Genomic DNA, 22,893 nt, shown 5'->3' on the forward strand with positions numbered 1-22,893 from the left:
GGAATGTATCTTTAATTTCACAGAAGGCCGCCAAAGTTGAAAAGTGAAGAGCAATGCTTCTCTTTCAATGCAAGATTTACTAAAGAATTTAAATACTTGTCTGGAGATCCTCAATTAACTCCCTTCTACTATTCTATTATTTTCTTATGTTTTGTTTCGTTAACACCATCTGGCCTAGAAGTATAAGAAAGAAGGTGAAAAAAGAAAGAAATCCTGGGACTTTTCTGACACATTTGTTTGTCCTTTTATGGCCACTAGACAGCAGCAGAGATACGCACTTAAGGCTAACGTGCCTGTTGATGAGTATGAATACATTTGCACAGTAATTTTTTTTTTGTTTTTCCTGTAATACTTTTGTAATTGCAAAATGTTACATTCGATGAAGTGGGTGCACATAGGTGATCACGTGTGCAATTCCCAGTGTATATTTTCCTACCCAAATCAACTCAACATCCTCCCTTCAGCCTTGAGGAATTAAACCGTCTAATCCGTAAAATAATACCAATATTGTCCATTTCCATTTTGCCTTTGTGATTCATTTCTATTTGTTCCTCTCAGGATAATAATGCGACTTTGGGACATCTTGTTCCAGCACATTCACTACCTTTAAATAACCCATTTACCCAAATGGATTATCAGGAGGAAGAATAGTGTGATTAGCTTGGAGAGATATGATATTTTCAAAGGTTTTTTGTCGATGAATCTTAGGACGTAAACCATGAGTGATGGAGATAGTATGGTGTGACGTGATTTGTGGATAGTATAACAAATGTCCCGTCTCATCATGGGGCAGATTAATGCTTCTTTTCTTGTCTCCTCTTGTGAACAATGACACTCTCTCACTTGAGCAGTTGATGTTGCCTGTAGCTATGTGCACTATATCATACAGCATACAAATGAGACAAAAGTCAGCTTTGACATGCAAGGGAAATTACAAAAAGTTTAGTCCTGTTTGCTTGGACACTTTATAGCTTTTGGCAAACGTGATCGGTTTACAGCTTTGCACAGTATTTCTCATCAAAGTGCCATTCATGCCTGTTAATCTCCAAAAATGATATTTTAGCTACGGATGTGATGTTTACCCCCAAGCAGTGAATTGTTATTTTTTGCATAACTAAAAATAAACTAGACAAAATCTGACTCTTCTCTGTAAATTGCATTGTTGTTAAATGTAATCTTTTGCCAGTGTTACAAAACTGCAACAAAAGTGAACTTGAGGTGTTTGCTAGGAAGTGTTCATTTGTTTTTTGGTGTAAGGGTTTAAAATTATCTGAGGAGACGGCTTGTGAGACACACCTTGGAGGTTTTAGGTGTCTCAAGGAGGTCTCATCCTATAAAAGTAACCTTGGATGACAGGCTCAGACAAACAGCTGCTCAGGTACCGGACAGGTAAGGCTATCTATTTTTATTTATTTGATTTAAACACATTATTATTTGGATTTTTCAAAATATTAATAATGAATGAATATCTTTCTTTTTATTTTGTTATCTCCATGCATTTACTGTTGAACTTTTTTCCATTTCATGAACTGTCTTCAATGACAATTTTATTAAATAATTACTATTTATATATCAATAAACATGATAAATATATATAATAAATACTTAGCAATACATATTAGACATATTATTTTAGCTTTTAAAAGATTATAATATGAATACATGCATTACACTTCATTTGATTATATTGCATATCTGTGACTGGTTTTCCAAATAATATTTATATACATTTTTTGAAATAAATCAATAACATTACTTTGGGCTGTTGCAATGTTGCTCCCTCTTAGTGCACACGACTGACGTGACATGCCGCATTCTAACAAGATGAGTCTCATCCCCCTTTGTCTTCCTCTGCTGGCCATACTGCTGCATCCCACCCTCTGCCTCTACAATTGCTCCTCTGAGTATGACAGGCTCCCAGGTAGCTATTCCCCAAAACAACTATTTATTGTTAATTTTTGGAGTTTGGGTTTTGGAGTTTGTTCCGTCATGTTTTTGAAGATAGCTCAGACCTGACAGCCGACTGCGGCATCACCACGATCACGCTGGAGCTCAACCTGTGCACGGCCCAGTGGGCGGGATTCAATTCGTCTAGCATGGCGCTAAACGGGGAGCACAACGTGACAGAGTGCCAGGGTTCCATTGACTCCAGTGTGGATCCCCCCATCATTCGTTACCTGCTTCCGGTCAACCACAGTGACCAAAACCCCTGCCGACAATCCCTGCAGGTCAGAACCATGTCTGGTGGAAGATGATTGGATAGTGCGGTAGTCACAGACAAAAGATTTCCTGGATGTGTTGGGGCAGAAAAAAAGTCCAATATTCACATCAACAATATATGACAAATGACTTTTCAAATTCACTTACATGATGACTTTGCTTTGGCTCTGTTCCGATTAAGATTGTGGATGAGACTCCGGACCCCACGGGACCCTTCAGCAACTTCCTCAGCATCCAGTCGGTCATCATCACAGGCTTCGTCGACACCCCCAGAACTGAGCAGGGCGTGATCAGTTACAACACGGACCTCTACTATCATTTCTCCTGCCGCTATCCCTTAGAGTACCTTGTCAACAACACACAGATAGTGGCGTGAGTAACCATGGAAACTACTGGCTAGTTAATTTTAATTTTAATTTTAATTTTAATTTTAATTTTAATTTTAATTTTAATTTTAATTTTAATTTTAATTTTAATTTTAATTATTTATTCATTTATTCATTTATTCATTTATTCATTTATTCATTTATTCATTTATTCATTTATTCATTTATTCATTTATTCATTTATTCATTTATTCATTTATTCATTTATTCATTTATTCATTTATTTATTTTGAACAAATATCGGTTCTTTTGTTTCTTGATTGATTTCATTTTTTTTCCTGGCGTGTATTTTTAGCTCTTCGGTTTCGGTGGCAACGAATGACAACAATGGAAGCTTCGTTGACACGCTAAAAATGAACGTCTATAATGTAAGTAAGCTTGGACGTGTTCAGACGTGTAAATGCAAAAATTAATCTCTATTCAGTTTCTTTCTGGTTTTTTTTCCATACATCTGTAGGACTCCGACTATGGCTACCCGTTAATCGTCCCCTCGTCAGGACTACAGCTACGAACGAGGATCTACGTGGAAGTAAAGGCTGTGAACCTGACTGCAAAGTAGGTCATAAAACTCTTAGAATAAACTTTAGCCAAACACGCTATGTTCCTTGGCAAAACACTAAGTGGTTGGCCTGTTTGCTCCAGCTTCCACGTGCTGTTGGATCACTGCTTCGGAACTCCCAGTGCTTATAATGTGTCGCAAACCGAGCAACACAATTTCTTCACTGGGTACGATTGCAAAAAACACACTTCTTGGATGGAAGACAGATATTGACCATCACATGTAATCGAAAACAGATTTTATGTTTGGACAACAGCTCACTGCCCAATGTTCCAACATTTGTGTTTGTTTACGATTAAAACTCGATTTCAGTGTAACAGCAATGTTAGTCAGAAGACCTTTTACGCTGCAATTTGTCGTTTGATAGAAATGTCAATATTTACTCCCCATCAGGTGTTCAGTGGACACAATGGCGGCAATAAATACCAACGGGAACTCGGATTTTGCCCGCTTTGATTTTGAGGCCTTCCGCTTTGTTCAACACCATGATCAGACCAAGTCTAGCATCTACCTACATTGCATTGTCAGACTCTGTGAGCCCACTAAATGTGAAGAACTCTTGAACGTGAGCAAAAACAAATCGTCCATTTTTTAAAATTTCCCTTGGTTAAAGACATTCCTTAAATTTAACATCTTTTGGTTATTCCTCAGGCTTGTAACAAGAGAAAAAAAAGGTCCTTGACTCCTTTCGGACAGGAGGGAAGAGACTCAGCCACTCTTTCCGTTGGACCACTTTACACCTCCGGAGAAGGTAGGAGGAGCCACTATTGACTTGTTTATGTATTTTGACAAATATTTGACTTTTCCCCCACTTCTTTTTTTCTTTGCAACCCACAGACAGGCCTGCTGCAGAAACCTACAGTGAGTATATGTTGCTCACATGCATAGCTTTAGCTAGGAAGCATTCACATTTTTTTATCTTCTGTATACCATCAGGTGACAATAATTTGGAATCTCGGAATAATGACCTGAATGTGACGGGCCTGGTTGTTGGGGTGGTTTTTGGATCGGCCGCCTGCGCTCTGTTGGTTCTTGGCGGCTGGTTTGTACTCAAGAGGTTTTGGAGGACGCGCCATTTACCTCATGACTTCAACTGATCCCAATATTATGTTTACAACCCAAGATGTACTCCATCTATTAAAAAACAACAACATCTCATTAAACATCAGAAATCAAAGTAGCAAATATTTGCATTCATGTTATATTTCCAGCCATCTTCCAGTAGAAAATTGTTGAATGGATGAAAGGCAGTTCAAATTATTTTTGTGTTAAAGCAAATGCCTTTATCTACTTCCTGTCATTCATTTGTACTGTAGTGTTTCCGTTCTTGTGAGATTCAAATAAAACACAGAATCATTTCCAGTTACATTTCCCATGAGTTTGTTTATAGCAATATAGAAAATATTTACATAATTATTGACAAAAAAAAATCTATATATACACATCATGTAGTGCCCTAACGTTTACATATGTACTGTAAAATACTTCACTACAAACATGAAACAAACACCAACAACAAAATATATTTTTTAACAGTTTTTTTTGTATATACAAAAAAAATACAACAAAATGTCTGTGTTAACACACAAAACAATAAAAACATTTGACAAGCAACTACTAACTAAAAGTTTCAGGATTGTAACTTGTCACAACAAGATTTCCCTTCAAATGTTCATTAGAGGAAGCCATTTTGAAAATAAGGACGAATCCTGCAAAAATCCTTCCTGGAGTGCATGTGATGGTTTTCGTGACATTGAAGAGAAAAACTCGATTTACATTTGAAGAACATCCATTAGAATTGCAGGACTGGTAACATTATTAGAAACTGTTAATGGTAACTGCTGACTTTAAACACAAGAATTTTCAATGGCAGCTATATTGATATTCCGGAAACACATTTCTTGTTATCGTTTCTACCTATTGATGGAACAAAATCTTGACCCGACGTGCTGGTTCAAATCTTCACCCCGATTCGCTGGGTTGACATGTCATACACTATCAGCTCCACAACAAACCGATGAATAACTCGTTTTGGAATCAAATATTTTAAAAAAGACGAATTGTAATAAAAATTGCAAGCAATGTCCCTATTTGTTTTTTTTTTAAAGTGAGGACAATTTCAGTAATGACACAAATTCGATGCAAACTTTGTCTTCGCGGGCCGCATAAAATGATGTGGTGGGCCGTATCTGGCCCCCGGGCGTTGGGTTTGACACCTATGCAGTGGTGGATGAGCGATTTCACCCAATTTGGGTTACCTTTGACCCAGTAGGTTATGTAAAGGCTGGTCACTACCTCGTAAGCCAACAATGTGCTAAACAAACAAGCGGGTGAGGGTGTCTCAGTTTATCGTCTCTGTATTGACATGTCACTGCACTGAATGCAAAATGTCCTGGATGAGAGCGGACAGTTTGACAGAGAAGTCTTCCTGCAATAAGCCACCAGAATATACAGGGTGGGAAGAACTCAACTGGACTTCCAGCTCCTCCTCCATTGACGTGAGCAATCTCTCAATCCTGGCTTGAGAAGTTTGGAGTTGGCAGAAGCATTCCACCGCAGCCTTGAGGGGCCGCACGCTTTCAGACTGATCGGCGAGTTCTGCTTTAAGAGTCTCCAAACTATTCTGCACCTCTGCCTTGAGTGACTTCACTTCTGATTCTAGCCTAGAACTAAATCCACGCCAGAAATCCTCATGAGTCACCTCCACCTCACTCATCTCTCTCAGGCGTTCCGTCACCTCTCTGGTTTGAGACATAAATTCAGCTAGGATGTCAGCCATCTTGGAGGCACTCTGCTCCAGCTCTTGCGTCATCCAGCCGTGGACCTCCGGATACGGGTTGACCTCCGGACTGACGTACATCTTGAGCTGGTTGCACAGGCCGTGTGTGTTGTTGTCGAGTTGCTGGGCGAGCGGGGCCAAGCGTTCCCTCACGCTGGCCAGCATGGAGGCGAGGTGGGCTGGGGACGGAGCCAGCCTCTCCCTCAGCTGTGCCAGTTCCTGATGCAAACGGGCTCGAAGGCGGTCTGACTCCCCGATGATCTTACGCTGCATTTCATCCGTAAACGGGTTTTTGTTGTACTCGTCCTCGTTGTGGTAGAGGCTGCTGTCGTCAATTTGGCTCTTGTAGATTTTACTACGGGACATAACCACTCTGTTTGAATATTTTGGCTATGAATTAGTTGCGGCTCCCAATTACAAATAAATAAAGATTCAAAACATACTAATAAATATACAGTATGCTGTCCTAAAATATCAACTTACTCTGCTTCTTTTGTGATTTCTGATTTGGGTTGAGCCTGATTGGCCTTGGAATCAGTCCAGGTCACATCCCTGGTGCCACGATGTGGGTAAGCTGCAAGAAAAAAAATATAATAAATATAATAAAAATAAAATAAATAAATATATAAACTATATAAAAATAAATAATAAATAATAATAAAAATATAATACAATAAAAATGTTTTTGTAAAAGTGGTAAAATGGTGAAATTCATACAAGAATACAGTGATACTCTATTGACAATAATATTGAAAATAAAATACCTGAAATTGCCAAGATGGCAAAGGTGCAAATGATGACGATCACTTTTTCTGAATGCATATTTTCTTTTCTGTGGAGGATAGAATACATTAATCCTTGACTCTGCCATGAAAATTGTATTATCTTCATACATTCTGTATTTTTAGTCAAGGAAAGACAGAGAAACCATTGTTGGCCCTTACCTGAGCTTCAAGGTGTCTATAGAGCAACCTCTCGGCACTGTCGGCCTTATAAAGCGCCTTGTTATCAGATCTTGCCTGTGTCAATAGTCAACACGTGGAGGGTCACACGGGTGACGGAACACAACATAGCACACTTGCACTCACAAACACACTACGCACACAGATGAACTGCTCTAAAACTTTCATTTTATGGACATAGCATGATTAGAGATAATGATGTCAAACCACTTTCAGATAATATCCTCAAATATAACCATGAAGATAAACAAGCAATCTTCAATTATGATAATGGGGAAAGTCTACGAGGTATTATTAATTTCATGATGTACAAATGAGGCAGCGTCTGCAATGGTCCTTTATTTTTTATTTTTGTCCAAATCATTTTTGTTAACACAACACAGACCCAAAAATAAGTCAATCACCAATGCTGATGATGTAAAAAGGACTTTAGCACTTTTGCACAAATGCAATGCCATTGCTGCATGTTCTGCTGCTTAAAGTGGGTCTTAGGTAAGCCACGACTCGTCACCCCAAGGTCATAGTCCACGGTTGCCATGATGAGCTAACTAGGTTATAGCTGTCGTCCAAAGTCTGGTCAACACAATAATAAGCGATGTGTGCATTCCTGTCCATGAAAACATCACCTTCCTGCATGTCGAATGTACACGACACATACTGAGATATCTGGGAAAAAATGATCCTTTTATCCTATAAGTTTCTGCAATGTAGAACCAAGAAAATGGAGCAAAGGTTAACAACCTGATTTGTATTTATTTCACTCAGGCATGCACCCACAGCTATTTGCAGGTTAAACTTTTCTGTGAAAGCGTTCTCAGGGGAAAAGACAATAATTTAAAACAACAACAACTGAAAGCATGGAGGTGTTTCTTCGAATTTACATTTGCTTCCCAGATATGAATGCCCGATGACGCATGGAACAGTCACGAAATGTGAATAACACCGATGTCACCTTTACTGAGTAAACACAGCTCAAGAATGAATGTACTATTCGTATAATGGTTGGTCATAATAGAGTTTTTGCAAATACTGGGGGAGCTAGGATTTTTTCCCCCCTTGGGTCCCCTAAAGATATTTCAAGAGGTCCACACAAAAAAAAACCCTTTTTTTTTTTATAAACTCCACTTTTACATGAGGGGGTCAGTGCCTCTGCAGCCCCCCTCTCGCTCCGCCAGTATTAGCGAGTTGTGTTTGAGGTACAGAATATTGGAAAGCGCTCAAGCAAAGCCACAGGCCAGATCATGAATCACTTTCATGCTCATTCTTGCATCAAGAAGAACAAATAGAGCAATGTGATACTTTCTACTCTCCCTCTGCCGCTCTATAAATCATTCAGCATGCTAATGAAAGTCGTGCAGACCAAGCACGAGCTCGTGTGTTCCCTTTGCGTCTTATTAACAGTCAAATAAATGTGGAGAGCTCCATCTAATAGAGTATCTCTTTATTTTTGGGTTGTCGCGATGCCAGAAGAATGCTGTGATGATCTAATGAGGTATCTTTGGTTTTTGTTGCTTTCCTGTGGTCTGCATTCTGTTTATGGAGATAATATCAGCCGATATGTCCAAGAAAGACCATTCTGTCAACCTGGTATGTACAAATGTGTTTTATATTGTGCTAGTCTACAAACATTAGCAAGACTCCAGTAATTGGTCAATCAATTTATTACCGTATTTTCGGGACTGTAAGGCGCACCTAAAAACCTAAAATTTTCTCCAAAGCCGACAGTGCGCCTTTTAGTCCGGTGCGCCTTATGTATGGACCAAATTCCTAAATTAAAAATGGCCGGGAGCATTGTGTCATGAAATCAATCATAAGTGGCCCACTGAAGACTATGAATCATGAATCAAAAAGACTATGGATCTTTATTTTGTGATTATAAAGTAATTTGCGGCGTCTGAAGTTGAAATAAAAAAGATAAAATGGAGAATGATTTGATTTGGATTAAAAATCTGACATGATGCATTAATGGTGCACCTTATAGTCCGGTGCGGTGCGCCTTATATAAGGACAACGTTTTCAAATGGGCCATTCATTGAAGGTGTGCCTTATAGTCCAGTGCGCCTTATAGTCTGGAAAATATGGTAATTAATTTTGCCCATTCATCAATTAATATGTGTTAATAAAATACAAATCTGTTTGATACCTGAAACTCAACTTCTTTTTGTGATGGTCTTGCTTTTGTCAGGTTTTTACTGCCTACCGGATAGCATGACTCCAATTCCTTGTCCAAGGGGAACGTACGGGCCTGCCGCAAATAGTATGGCAATGGAAAAGTGTCTCGAGTGTCCTCCTCAACATTATTGTCCCAGACCGGGTCTGTCCGCATCCCTCCCGTGTGGCTCGGTGGCTCAGCAGCCTCACTCTGGCCAGGACACCTGCATCTGCCCGGGAGAAGGACAGAATTTTCAGGTGAGATGCTCCTCTGTTTATTCTCTACCCAATCAACTCTCATCATTCAGCACTAAGCTAAGAAACCTGAACAATCTGTTGCATCAAGCTGAAAGATGAGCAGATCAGGTTCCCACGTGCACAGCGGGGTTTAGTTTCTGTCTCACCGTTACACTCATGGAGAATAGATTTGATTCTATTTCCCATCTCATTTATCTCATTGAATTGAATAAGTTAACAGTGGTACAATGTTGTATAATCTTTTAGAATTGTATTTGTCGTTATATAACAGAACCTTATTGACTTTTCCACAGAGGAGTGACGGGCAGTGCCAATGTACCTTCAATTATCAGCCCATCGACGGTGAAGATGTGTGTGTGCACAAAGTGTACAGCATCTGCAGGGATGGAAAAACACGCACTCAGCATGGAGAGTGTTTGGACCGACATGAGTGGTCAAGTCACTGCAAGACGCAGGTCATGTGATTGCACACATGGATGCAAAAACTGAAAGTAGCCCAAAGAGGCAAATGTGGAATGTCTTTTGACATAACAGTGTAAATAACCTTTCACCTAAACCGAGAATAAAGCAAAGGACCAAAGAGCCAAATGTGAAATGCAAACACTATCCGGATATGCTGTATGTCTTTTGACATGACAGTGTAAATAACCTTTCACCCACTCAGCTGACAGCACCCAATGATCCTTTATGAATGTGAGCGGAGCGATAATCTAAATGACATCCTATCTTTTCTGCAGGTGTGTCCATCTGCAGAAGATTATGAGGGGTATGACGGAGAACTCGGTCTGTGTGTGTGCGTAGAGCCTCCTGGGAGAGCTGCGTGTGGAGGCCTATGTAGGAAAAGGCCTGAAAGTCAACTGAGACTACAGTGCAAGTCTAGTGGAGAACTGGAGCTGGTTTTAGGTTCTGATAGTCGGGTGAGCAAAAGACATCCATCATTTAAGACAAAGGCGGGGATAGACTCTTACCCTTGAGGGAGCGCTGGATGTCAGAAAATTAGGTGGTCCGAAAATATATACCGTAATTTTCGGACTATAAGTCGCACCGGAGTATAAATCGCACCAGCCATAAAATGCCCAAAAAAGTGAAAAAAAAAACCCCATATATATGTATATAAGTCGCTCCTGAGTATAAGTCGCCCCCCCCACCCAAAGTATGAAAAAAACCGCGACTTATAGTCCGAAAATTACGGTAAATATTTTTTTTAAATGGTAAATATTAATTCTGAGATTACAAAAAATAACAGGGTGAAATAAGGTAGAAATAATCCTGGAAAAAAATATTTATCTGGCCTGGCACCTGGGTGTCTGGGGGGGACAATGCCCCCAGTGCTCCCCCTCTAGCTCCGCCAGTGATTGCTCATTACCCTTGAAAGTTAGCGTGAATCATTTATGCATATGTGTCTTGTGATTGGCTGCCGACCAATCCAGTGTGTAACCGCACTTCTAATCAAAACTCAGCAGCAATGGAAAAGTTCTTGCTGGACATTTTTTTTTCCTTTTCCATCGACTGCAGTTTTCCATGAGACAATACTAAACACAATAAATAGTTTGAGCTAGGCAGACAATGTACTCAAAGCCCCACAAGAGTTTTATCTTTCCTGCGAAAGGTTCAGACAAGCTTCTTCAGTGTCTTGTTGACCTACTTTGATAACAGATATCATTTGTATGCAGGTGTCGGGCTTCTCCGGCACCATGCTGGAGACTCTCTTTAAAGTTTGGGACTCCCAGGGGAGCTTGGAATGTGGCAGCCATCTCACCCCTCCACGCCCGGTCTACATTGTTCAGACAAGCGGTTGGGCTCACACGTAAACACCTTTTCTCATTGTTGTTCCTCTCTGTACATATCTCTCAAGTTTTCCTTTGTCTTCATGTGCCGTGCGAATACAGAAGCGGGATTTATCGGCCTCTTTAGCGACGGCATCGAAATTCAACAACTGTTTTTGTCACTCACAGAGCTGCGGGAAACTCCCAGGCCTCATGGTTTGAAAATAATATGGATTCCTAATTCCGCCAGTCATATGCAAGGCAATCAATATTTTTTATTTTATACTCTTTTTAGATGAGTCTGTCCTTCCGTGGGATATGGGCAAAATGGAAAATATGAGCGGGAGCATGGATAATAGTAATAAGGGAGAATCGAGGGAAAGTCTCAGTGGAATTCTCAACCCCACAACATGTCTCCATTTGGGCGATGTTCTATTGTTCACCGTCACCCCTCGTGATTATCCTCAGTACGATATGTAAGTACCCAGTTAAAGTTTCCCTTTGTTAAGACAATCATCAATGATTCTTCATCTTTTTGTCAGTGACAACTTGTACAACACAAACAGTGATTTTGACTGGGGGTCACTGAGAAAACTGAAAGAGGAGCTGACTCTCTCCTGGACACCTCCCAGCTTTTTTTCAATTGTCTTCAACCAACCCGGAGTTTATGTTTTTAGGCTTAGCAGCCATCATCACAAACATATGGTAAGATTACGTAATCTTAAAGAGACAGTTATGAGGTTTGGTCTTCAAATCTCACATTCTAAGATTCCATGTTCTGCTTGCTGTGTTTATTTGACCTCCACCTTTTGTCCCTCACCAGTACGTGCGGGTAATGGGTGCAGGAGGCCAATGTTACGAGCCGGGGCCCTTTTTTGCAACTAATCCGCGTCACGTCACAAGAGTGGGCATCAGGAAGAGAAGAAATCTTTTACTGCGTCCTGACTGGCTGGTGACGGGAGGTCTTTTGTTTGGAGCCGCCCTCATCTTGTGTTTATGTGTCATTGTCTTGGTTGGTGCACCACCCACAAAAATATTTACCAATGAGAATCAAAAGAACATCCCTCACTTTTTTTTGTGTGTGTACCACACAACCATAATCCAACTCACGTTTCTAGATCCTTTTCCACGAGTATGGTTGGCCTGAGAAGAAGCCAATCACGGCGCGGTATCACACACGGCAGATGACCTATCACATGGAAGACTACGCATCAAAAGGTTCAAGGGTGATGTCACAAATGAAAATACACAGAAAACAACAAGCTGTCATCAGGCTGACTTCCATTCAACCAGGTACACATCACACGTGTACACTGTGTGTTACGCAACCTCTGCTCCACGTGCACCTGCAATACACAGAATGTTCATGTATGACCATAATACACACATGTACTGAGAGTTGATTGCCCAGCTCTCGAGATGGAAGCATTAATTGCAACATGATGTCAAAACATGTCTTTTTGTCCTACTACTACTGAGTTGGCTTGTTTCTACATGCAGGTCAGACAATGATCAGAAATACATTCTATTTTAAAACTACATTGAAAATGCTATTTTACATTTAAATCTACATTTTTACACATTCCCACTACAAATGTGGGTTTCCTAGAGCGGTATATTCTATTTTAAGTCAAATAAATTAATTTGCAAAAATTTAAAAACTCCTCCTCAATGTCTGTTTGTAAAAGACAAATTATTTTTCAAAGATACTGAAATAATTTTTTGGGGCAACAATTTAAAATTCATGAGATAGAAACATGTGATTGTTTTTAAACTATTGCTTTCTGCATGGCCTGGTTTTATGTTTAGGGAACATTTCAGGTCTGAACATTGAACTTCCATATTGCAGGTTTGAGTTTAGACTTGTCTTTGGTCAAAGTGACCTCTTTATGATCGTCTCGGTACAGAGCCTTCAGAGGAATTCTGGGATTACGAACACCAGGTGGATCTGGAGGCCTTCAGCAGCAACACTTTCTACAACCTGCTTCTCAAACACAGCGTGTCAGTCACTTCACGGCTCGGACAGCTCACCACTGAGGTGCGCATGACAACCTTCAGATCTATCCATGTGGGATCCTGCTATGAGACCAAGTATGGCTTTTGTAAATGTAGGTCAAGGAGCTTTATCAGGGTGTCCTCGAGAAACTCCGGATGCTCCATCCTCGCTTGGTGGATGAGGAGAGCACGGATGACGTTTACGAGAAGACCAGAAGAGAGGTGGAGAAGGAGGTGGTCCGCAGGAGGTCTTTGGCTTCGCACCTGAGGATGCTGCTCAACAGTCAGCTTCAGGTTTAATTGACATAATTCTTCATTCACACCAACTTAATATTAAAAAGATCTCAAAGTGGAAGCATCACATGGAAAAAGTATTTCTTTTCCACTTGGCATCCTCCAGGTTTTGAGGCGAGAGCAGCAGGCACAGCAGAAGGTCCACAGTGTGTTCACGGCTCAAGTGCGAGAATGTAGCAGAATACTGGGCAAGATCCACCAGACAGCTTTTGGACAGCGCCAACAAAAGTATTGTCATTTTTTACAGCTTGCACTGAGGTCTTCTCCTGAACTCTCATTGCTCGTCTGTTCTCAGTTTAATTCAGCGGTTAAGGTCGCTCGTGGGAGAAATGGGAGGGTTGGTATCCGCAGAATGTCGGCGCCAGGGCTCCTGGGGGCTCTTGGGTGAAGGCACGGGGGCCAAGCTGCTCTGTCCTGACACAGGCACTGTGCTGAGCAAAGACGGCATCTTTGGTAAACGCTCACACTGCCATCTGTTGGTCAATGTATCTACTGCAATAACAAAAGTCTTTCCAGGTTCTGATGGATCTCTGCGAGAATGTTGCCCTGCTCATTACGACACAGTCACAGGCCTTGTTAGACCAAACGCTCACAGCCACATGTTGCTGAGCAACGGTCACACTATGGCGGTTCCTCCAGATTTCTTCGTGCATCCACAAACCGGTCATGTTCTACCCATTGTTGGAAACGTCGCCTATGACCCCGAAAGTGCCACTTTGGTCATCACGACTGATTTGTGTGCAGGTATTGAACACTGAACTAGAGTAGCGGTCTAAAGTTGATAATTATTGGTATAATAATTATAATTAGAATAATTTCTTTACTTACCGTAATTTCCGCACTATAAGGCGCACCGGACTATAAGGCGCACCTTCAATGAATGGCCAATTTTAAAACTTTGTCCATATATAAGGCGCACCGGATTATAAGGCGCACCTTCAATTAATTGTAAAACTTTGTCCATATATACGATATATACATTTGGCCCGCGGGCCGGACTTTTGGACACGCCTGCTGTAGTGGCTCAATATTGGGCCATATATAAGGCACACCGGATTATAAGGCGCACTGTCGGCTTTTGAGAAAATTTGAGTTTTTTAGGTGTGCCTTATAGTGCGGAAAATACGGTACATTATATAAAAAATATTATAAAGTATAGCTAGATTAAGCAGTGACATTGTACAAATAACAGACATTGTAAATACCAATCACTGCTCTAACTCTCGTCTCACCTTTTATCCCTACAAGGAGACAACAAGAAATGGGAAAGTCCTCCTATACCTTTCATTCCATACCCGACCTCCTGCCACTCAAACCAACCTCTGCCCAACATCTGTCTCAGAGGCCTTCGACCAGGTCAAAAACTGCAGCTGGGTGCCCCCATGGCAGACGCAGACACGGGAGTCCCAGTACCTATTCTGGCCGTTACCATCCAGCCACAAACTAGTCTGGTCTACCCACTGGGGAAGACACATATATGCCCCATCACACGTTTGCCGCAACCTGTCCAGATCGGTTCTCCAATGATGGATCCTCGGACGGGAAACGTTGTGCTGACTGTTGGCATCAGTCTCGATCCGGTGACGGGTATTGTCTTTCATTATGTGTTTACACAATGCTATTCATTAATTTAATTAATTTATGTAATTTATTTTGTATTTTACTATTTATTTGGATTAGTTTTTAGATTTAAATTAATTTCAATGGGGAAAGCCGTGAAACAAATAAAACACCGATGTCAAAGTACCACATAAGTTCATTAAAACTTTGTGTACTTGTAAGGTGTTGTGCTGCCAGTAGGTAGAGTCCTCCTGGGTGAACCCTTTATGGAGCCTCTGAGTGGGAGAATGACACGAGTGGGAGGTGCAAGCATCCGAGCCGGGCAGCTGGTAGCTCATGCAGGAGGATACCAGACTCTTTTAGACAGCAAGGTGATTTTCATTAGCAAACAAGACTAAAGAAATAAATAAAAAAAACATATGTAAAGCAAAAACTTTGATTATAGGTTCTGGCGGTTATGTTCAAAACAGTAGAGCTCCTGAGGCTCCTGTGTGAAGAGTGGGAGTCAGAACCAGCTTTGCAGCTTCATCATGGAGCCGAGCGAGGGTGTCACTGGCAAGATCGTATTGATCGTATGGCAGAGGAGCTCCATCTGAACTGGAGGAGGAGTCAGCATTGTCAGCTGCAGCTTCAGACCAGGTTGGAGATCCTGCTGGACACTACTGAGGGCCTGCAGCAGGATGGAGGCGCTCTGGGTGAGAACATGACTAGACATGATAGTCACTGGTGCAAGTCTTACACAACATTTATGCCCTTCAGGAGACATGACTCTGCCAGGTTCAAACACATCAGTCCCTGCCTTGCTGGGTATGGACTACCCTGATCCAATGGGAACAGGTCTCAGCGTACCCGTGTTGGGGTGCCAGTCCGATCTCATCACGGGATGCACGACAGGGCTGGCAGGGACCATGGAGGACCCTGATGGCAATGGTATGAAAAAAAGTGCTGGATTTGATATATTTCTAGAGCAAATAGGCTTGCATCTATTCTGCAGGTCTGGTGGCAATCCGTTATGGCTCTCAAGCAGTTGATCCTGTAACTGCTGTGTTGGCTCCTGTGGTTGGAGCCAGGCGGGATGTGCTCACAGACACCGTCGTACCCATCACAGCCTCCTATTGGTTGACTGTGGCGGATCAAAACGACAGCTTGCAGGTTGGTTTTTTTTTGTGGTGGGGTGGGGGGGGGGTCTGATCAGGGAAGTGATTTCTTGACTTGCATGAAATCGGGCCTTTCTGGTAATCGTTGTTGATTTTGAGGCCAGGTGGAGGCTCTGGAGAGAGAAGTGTGTGCGCGGAACACTTATTGGCAGCAGCAGAGGCGACGGGAGGAGGACATCCTTGCTGATGTGGACTCAGCCGTGTTCCGGTGTTTTCTGAGACTGATGGACGTTGGCAGCCATCATGAGGTTAATGAGGTGTGACTTATTTCAATTTATTTATGAATTTAATTTTTATTTATTTATTTTTATTTTTATAATTTTATTAAAAAACATGTATTTATTTATTATTAAAACAATTAAGATTTTTTTTTTATTTATTTAAATTCATTTCAGTTAATTAAATATTTATTTATTTCACCTTGCCCTACCTTGCAGGTCCTGTGGTCAGGCAGGCCGCTAAGGGAAGCAGCTGTGGAAATGCACGACTTAGCCCAGGCTGAAGCCCAAAGAAGAGTAGCCCAACGTGCCACCTTGTCTCTGATCCTTCCTCCACATGTTTTGAATGTCCTCAGCCTGGGTAAGATGCTATGAGAAAAAAACAAATAAAAAGAAACGTTTAATTGACATGAATATTTACCTCCATTTTTGTTTCTGTGCGCTTAGTGGATGAAGAGGAGTGGGATCAGCATTGTGTTTGGTACACTGAGTTGATGTCAGGCCTTGACATGATGGACTTACGCATGGAGCAGCTGCAACAAGATCAGGACAAATGGAACACACAAAGAGGAGAAGAACAGACAGCGAGTGCCCGCCTCACGGTCGGAACATTTATTTTTGGAGCGGGAAAATAATTTCTAATTTCCAGTGTGTTCAATTTGTAACCGCAGGAGAGAGAGTCGACGCTGGGAGAAATGTGGGAGCAATGTTCTTCCAGATTATCCGATTTAGATGTTGCTCTCATTAAGCTGCAATTTGTTCGCCACCTTTCCAAGCTGCGTGCTGACACGGCTCAGGTTGGCACACATGAAAATACTTCAATTAAAGCTTCCATTTTATAAAAATTCCTTTGTTCAGGATGTCCTGCGTGGAAAATTCTGGTACAAAGAATACGGTCTGATTCGCTTGTGTCGACCCAGACCGACCGGGAACGTCATGAGTTTGCTCCAAAGGAAGATTTTACCTCTGCTGGACAGAATGAACCAGCAATTTGCGGTTGATAAACAGCAAGTCAACTCTAACCCTAACCTCAGTCGCCAAAACGCTTTTGGCACTAACCAGCAGCCAGATGGAGGTAATAAACAATTTGGAAAAAATATAACCTGATGCATAATGACTTTGTGAGTCATTGGGAGTAGACTAATTTTTAACGGTGATTTTGATTACCACATTCCGTAATCAATCCTAATGTATTTGTTGCTAAGTATCGCAGATGTAAACACTGGTTGGTTAAAACGGGTGGAGTGGGGGGTTGTGGCAGAGGTTAAATGGCATACTAAAGATAGAATACAATATCCCAGCTGCTTCCTAGTTTAATCAAAGAGCAACTGACACGTTGGCCAGCAATTCATTTTGCTTTTCCACCAACGCTAAAAAAAAATTTAAAAAATGACATTTCTTGACAGCATGTGTTCCACCAAGTGACATCACTGTCCCAACAATTCCAGGTAATCGAGTTGTAATACTTAAAATTCTGGATTTGTGCCACATTATTAGGCTTTTGCTTTCATTCTCAGAGGAGGAGTGGACAAAGTTGCTGCAACTTTCACCTCTATTTCAGCTTTTGAAAGGAGTGGAGCAAGGGTTAAAAGGTGGGAGGAGAAGTTACATCATATTTCATTGTTGTTTTCTAAAACTCAGTCAATGGTGGTCAAAATGTACCATAAGCATTTCTTTTATTTTATTTTACGAATATAGTGTTTCCTTATTTCATAAGCCCACTTGAGACTCCATCGAGGCCTTGTCATACCATTCTCCCCTAATGACTACACATTTCTCTGTGTATAATCGGTCTCTGTTTTGCTCAGACAAAAGCGGCGAGGGATTTTTGGATGAACTGGAATGTCAGTGGGAATGTGAGGGAGAGTTAATCCCGTTGGAGCCATCCAGCCTCAACCCCAAAGAATTTCTCGTGTACCAACATGGACTGTTTCTCATGCACACCTTGCATGCACGAAAACTTGTTTGTAACATTTCACTCTTTCTCATGATTATTATTTCACAATACATTGTGCCTGTATTTATTTATGAGGAGTCTGTATAATGTTTTTTCATTTCTCTCTACAGACTCCAACTGTTTCTCTCCAAATAGCTGCAAGGCTTCCTAGTAACAACTACCGTAATAACACCTTCAGGAATTCCTTCTTTTATCGGGTAATGTGTTTACCGTATTTTCCGCACTATAAGGCGCACCTAAAAACCTCAAATTTTCTCAAAAGCCGACAGTGCGCCTTAAAATCAGGTGCACCTTATATAGGGATCAATATTGAGCCACTACAGCAGGTGTGTCCAAAGTCCGGCCCGCCGGCCAAATGTATATATCTTATATATGGACAAAGGTTTAAAATGGGCCATTCATTGAAGGTGCGCCTTATAATCCGGTGCTCCTTATAGTGCGGAAAATACGGTATGTTGAATCTAAAATATGTGATTTTTTTTTTATTTAATTGCATATGATTTTTTTGTACAGCAACTCAAAGTCTTGCTGCATAGGTGAAAGGAAAAATCTTTTTACATGAATCGTTCACCACAAATCTTCCTGTTGTCGACTTGGTTCACAAAACACACGTTTTACCACAAACTCGACCGATCCTCCTGTTGTCAATGTTTCGATATGCTTAAAGTCTTCTCTATTGCTCCAACTGAGGGTAGAAAAGAAAGCCGACAGCAGGACGGAAACTCGTCACATCAATAAGCCACAGAAAATGTTAGTTGTTTGTCAATCGGAAAAATTGGTTTGCTGAGCAAAAAAACAAAAAATTTAAAAAGAAATAATTTTTCACCATTTCAAAGTGGTTATGGTTTATTATTGTGAAAATCCATCAACTCAAAAAAGCTTTTTCACAATGGCAACTTTTGTCAAAAATCTCTGACCTTTAAATAATTTTTTTCCCCCTCTTAGTGTTGCCATTTGAGGGCTGAAACTAAAGTGGCCATTCATTGATAAGATGAAGGTTCTCACTGTACACTTCATGTCACCATGTTGACAGGAAGCAGATGAGACACTCTTTGTCCGCCGCCAGAGACTTCATTCAGTTGGGGGCTTTTCCTTGTTGTTGCTGCACTGTTTGTCCCATGTGGCAATTAAAGACATGAGTAACGATTCCGCCCCTGCCTTCAAGAGACTTTTCCGGAAGGTACAAACAAGCAAACATCCTGAAAATGAATTCAGCTTTTCCATTCCTGGTCACTTTTGAGTGTGTCTTTAGACTTTTGTTGCAGCTGCCACAGTTATTTAGTTCCTGTATGGATGACTTGATTTAAAAATGAAAATAGTTCCTTTACTGACTACTTTATTTTAAAAGTAACTAAGTCAAGTTAGTTTAATAGTTACATTCAGCAGTCATCCGGTTTTGCCACTTCATTTGAAATGTATTTTTAACGGCAAAATATAAAAATAATACAATAAATATATAAAATAAAATAGACAACGTTCATGACTTTCCGTATTTATTCTAATTATAATTATTTTTAACAGCAAATAATAAAATAAATATATAGAGTAAAATGGACAACTTTTTTGACTTTCTGTAATTATTTTTAAAAAAGAGGAATCTTTTGATGGATTCACTTCACATGAATAGTCTACTCCTTTTCAAGTCAAATAAAATGAAAGAGAGTCTTTCTAGATACCAACTAACATAAATCAAAGCTAAATAAAATAAAACCAGTCAAAACCAGACTATGGTTCTTTTCTGGGTAAAACATTGAACTGCGTAATTCACTGCAGATGTTTGAATTGGTATTCAACCTGGGCTCTCCCTCATGCTGTTCACATTTGCTCTTTTACTGAGCCAAGTTCTTGTCGTGCCACTGTAGGTACTCCAGGAATCTCTCGGGCAACTATTTCAGGCCAAAGTGGGCTTAGATGTCTCCGCACAAGAAGCCCATTGGTCATTTTGTGATAGTGAATCTCCCCAGGGACGTTCAAAGTCTGTCATTCTTCACAGCTGTGGGGAACAGTCTGCTTCTCTAGAACAGCCAAGCAGTGTGAGTACAGAGACAATGAAGTTGCACGGTGTTTGTGTCATGTGATCCAAGCGAAGAGTAACCAACTTGTCTTTGGGGAATAGGCCGTCGAGGAATTTGGAAGGAAACACGGAGAAACGTCTTTGGTGTCAAAACTCGAAGGGGTTTTAAGACAAAGAACCTCAGCGAAAGAGGAAGGCCCAAAGTGTCCTTTGAGACGGGGAAGCACGCTGTCATGTGAATTCTCTCAATCGATCATCAAAGAAAAGTGATGAGAAGGAAAAATATGATGGAAGTTGTGAGGTCACCACCTCGCTTGGAGATTTAAATAAGCGCACAAGTTGCTCAGGAAGATTGTGCGGTATTTGAAGCCTAACTGTGACGAAAAAGTCAAGAAGTGCAAGGGGGCTAATACTTTTGCAAAGTAGTACAAACACAATTTCTCATGACACTGGGTAGAAACGGCTAGTTGGACATTTGTGTGTAAGGTGATATTGGTGTTTTCTCTTAATCTATTTATTGATAAAGTGTCTTTAGGTTATTTATCACAAAAGTTTTTTTTTCTGCAAAAGTATTTTATTTTTCTGCGATTTCTCATGAAACAAAAGACAACTAAAGCATAACTAAAAATCACTTTTATTCCTGCTCAGTTGAAATATTGTGACATCATATTTTTTATGTGACCTGTTTGTATGAAAACATTCAGTAAATATTCAGTTATAATCTTTGTTTGGTAATAAGATTGTTTATAAAACCTGAGAATCACATTTCATAGTTTGGACTGATTTTATTTGTTATTCAAGTATGGACAAACTTGAACTCATACATACATTTTGATTTGATTTGTTTATTTTGGCAAGTACATGAACTACACACCTAATACGTCTAGTCCAAGCACATACGCAGTGATCAATATGGCGCTCAAAATTAATCCGCACACCAGCGCCGCTATATTGAGGATCTTGGCGGTCCTTGACGCATCAGCAGCTGCTACAGAGTTCCCCGTAGCATTGGCGTCGTTTACCTTAAATAAAACAAGACCTCCATTCAGGGTTATTTGGATTCGCATTTGAAACAACTTGGGCAATATATTATTTTGGGTATGCAGGAAGAGCTGAGCGCAAAATAAGGCCTACCTTGGAGGAGAAGTAAATTGCTGCAATGCCAATTGGCAGACAGCAACATAAAGTGTTGCAGATGGACCACGCAAAATAGGAGGGCACTGCAGAACGGGTCTGTCCTCTCTCCATACTGCCTTGCATGCAAAGATCAAGTGGTTGGGTGGGGTGACTGTTGTTGCCTTATAAATGATATGGGTGGAGTCCCCTGACCTCCAAGAGATTTACACTCATGCTGCTAGCCATCATTTACATTTACACACACACACACACTGAATTGAAGAGACATTTTTCTGAAAGTAAATGAAGCCTAACTTGTGTTGTATTCCAGTGGGGAATTCGAGGGGGCATCTTTCTTTGGAGATAACCCCGGAGAAAAGACCGAGTCTCAAGTGGATTGATTGTGGAAAGGCAGATAAAGAGCAAAGCGGGCATTTCATCAACGACACGAGCTTTTGTCCTCGGAGATGTACCCTGATGACGTCCATAGCAGTTGCAGTGACCATAGAAAACAAAAAGAGTCATCTCTGAAACTTTCTTTTGCTACTCCCAAACTTCTTTTCCCTTTAGACAATTGCAAGCAGATTATACGAATCTTCAGGTTACTTAACATGCTTGCGCTTCTTGAGTAGCACTTGACTTCTCAAGTCGTGCTTGTGGAAAAATATCACCTTTGCTATTAACAGAAACTTTAAAAGCCTGCCGAGATGGCAGAGCAGTGAAGTGTACGGTCACTATCGTATTTTCCGGACTATAAGGCGCACCGGACTATAAGGCGCACCTTCATTGAATGGCCCATTTTAAAACTTTGTCCTTATATTAGGCGCACCATTAATGCATCATGTCAGATTTTTAATCCAAATCAAATCATTCTCCATTTTATCTTTTTTATTTCAACTTCAGGCGCAGCAAGTTACTTTATAATCAAAAAATAATGATCCATGGTCTTTCTGATCCATGATTCATAGTCTTCAGTGGGCCACTTATGATTGATTTCATGACACAATGCTTCGGGCCAGTTTAAATTTATGAATTTGGTCCATATATAAGGCGCACCGGACTATAAGGCGCACTGTCGGCTTTTGAGATAATGTTAGGTTTTAGGTGCGCCTTATAGTCCAAAAAATACGGTATGTTTAATGACACAATTATGTAGTAGAAAAGTTACTTCAGCATGTCCAGTGTTGACGGAGGAAGCTTTAGTTTCTATTCTTATACTCCAGTGTTGAAGGAGGACGCTTTAGTTCCCATTATACTGGAACGTTATGGTATTAGAGAAGTTGCTCTGAACAGGGTCTAAAGTTAAAAGGCAAGGGAAGGGGGAATGGCAGGCAGGCAAGCAGGTGGCACACATTATTATTATTATTAATATTATTATTATTATTATTATTGTTTGGCATAAATTGTGCAACAGTACTGTTCAGTGACATAAAAGAAACACTCGAGGGCAGTGTTGTACAATGAATGACAATTTCATTTTTATTATTTTTTCATACTTTAC

General features: G+C 40.7%; 4 protein-coding genes and 1 long non-coding RNA gene across 5 annotated transcripts; 3 read left to right on the forward strand and 2 right to left on the reverse strand.

The window, feature by feature from the left end:
* Positions 1-1,763: 1,763 nt before the first annotated feature.
* Positions 1,764-4,433, forward strand: LOC133155345 (zona pellucida-like domain-containing protein 1). The gene is made up of 9 exons (XM_061280574.1): positions 1,764-1,921; positions 2,002-2,228; positions 2,402-2,592; positions 2,902-2,974; positions 3,064-3,161; positions 3,249-3,332; positions 3,559-3,730; positions 3,817-3,916; positions 4,102-4,433. Exons 1-9 carry the CDS (start codon positions 1,807-1,809, stop codon positions 4,260-4,262), a joined length of 1,221 nt encoding a protein of 406 aa, XP_061136558.1. The 5' UTR covers positions 1,764-1,806; the 3' UTR covers positions 4,263-4,433.
* Positions 4,434-4,528: 95 nt separating this feature from the next.
* On the reverse strand, positions 4,529-6,926 carry LOC133156157 (uncharacterized). Its single transcript, XM_061281961.1, has 4 exons — positions 6,889-6,926; positions 6,709-6,776; positions 6,428-6,518; positions 4,529-6,299 (listed from the first exon to the last, which is right to left on the reverse strand). Exons 2-4 carry the CDS (start codon positions 6,764-6,766, stop codon positions 5,534-5,536), a joined length of 915 nt encoding a protein of 304 aa, XP_061137945.1. The 5' UTR covers positions 6,767-6,776; positions 6,889-6,926; the 3' UTR covers positions 4,529-5,533.
* A 3,002-nt stretch (positions 6,927-9,928) lies between these two features.
* LOC133155346 (uncharacterized) lies at positions 9,929-15,170 on the forward strand. Its single transcript, XM_061280575.1, has 15 exons — positions 9,929-9,933; positions 10,053-10,098; positions 10,989-11,109; positions 11,205-11,297; positions 11,377-11,557; positions 11,624-11,786; positions 11,905-12,093; positions 12,200-12,374; positions 12,989-13,119; positions 13,194-13,370; positions 13,477-13,598; positions 13,666-13,823; positions 13,887-14,114; positions 14,619-14,950; positions 15,153-15,170. The coding sequence occupies exons 1-15, from the start codon at positions 9,929-9,931 to the stop codon at positions 15,168-15,170; spliced, it is 2,139 nt and encodes a 712-aa protein (XP_061136559.1).
* On the forward strand, positions 15,130-21,032 carry LOC133156200 (uncharacterized). The gene is made up of 16 exons (XM_061282023.1): positions 15,130-15,301; positions 15,376-15,625; positions 15,690-15,860; positions 15,925-16,082; positions 16,192-16,344; positions 16,525-16,666; positions 16,753-16,907; positions 16,977-17,102; positions 17,164-17,380; positions 17,712-17,753; positions 17,823-17,897; positions 18,114-18,268; positions 18,373-18,459; positions 19,296-19,442; positions 20,125-20,295; positions 20,379-21,032. Exons 1-16 carry the CDS (start codon positions 15,197-15,199, stop codon positions 20,544-20,546), a joined length of 2,322 nt encoding a protein of 773 aa, XP_061138007.1. The 5' UTR covers positions 15,130-15,196; the 3' UTR covers positions 20,547-21,032.
* Positions 21,033-21,105: 73 nt separating this feature from the next.
* Positions 21,106-22,126, reverse strand: LOC133156201 (uncharacterized). Its single transcript, XR_009714803.1, has 2 exons — positions 21,411-22,126; positions 21,106-21,298 (listed from the first exon to the last, which is right to left on the reverse strand). It is a non-coding gene; the product is annotated as an uncharacterized LOC133156201 (long non-coding RNA).
* Between the last annotated feature and the right edge of the window lie 767 nt (positions 22,127-22,893).

The sequence above is a fragment of the Syngnathus typhle genome, linkage group LG6, assembly GCF_033458585.1.
Source record: "Syngnathus typhle isolate RoL2023-S1 ecotype Sweden linkage group LG6, RoL_Styp_1.0, whole genome shotgun sequence".
Taxonomy (NCBI): domain Eukaryota; kingdom Metazoa; phylum Chordata; class Actinopteri; order Syngnathiformes; family Syngnathidae; genus Syngnathus; species Syngnathus typhle.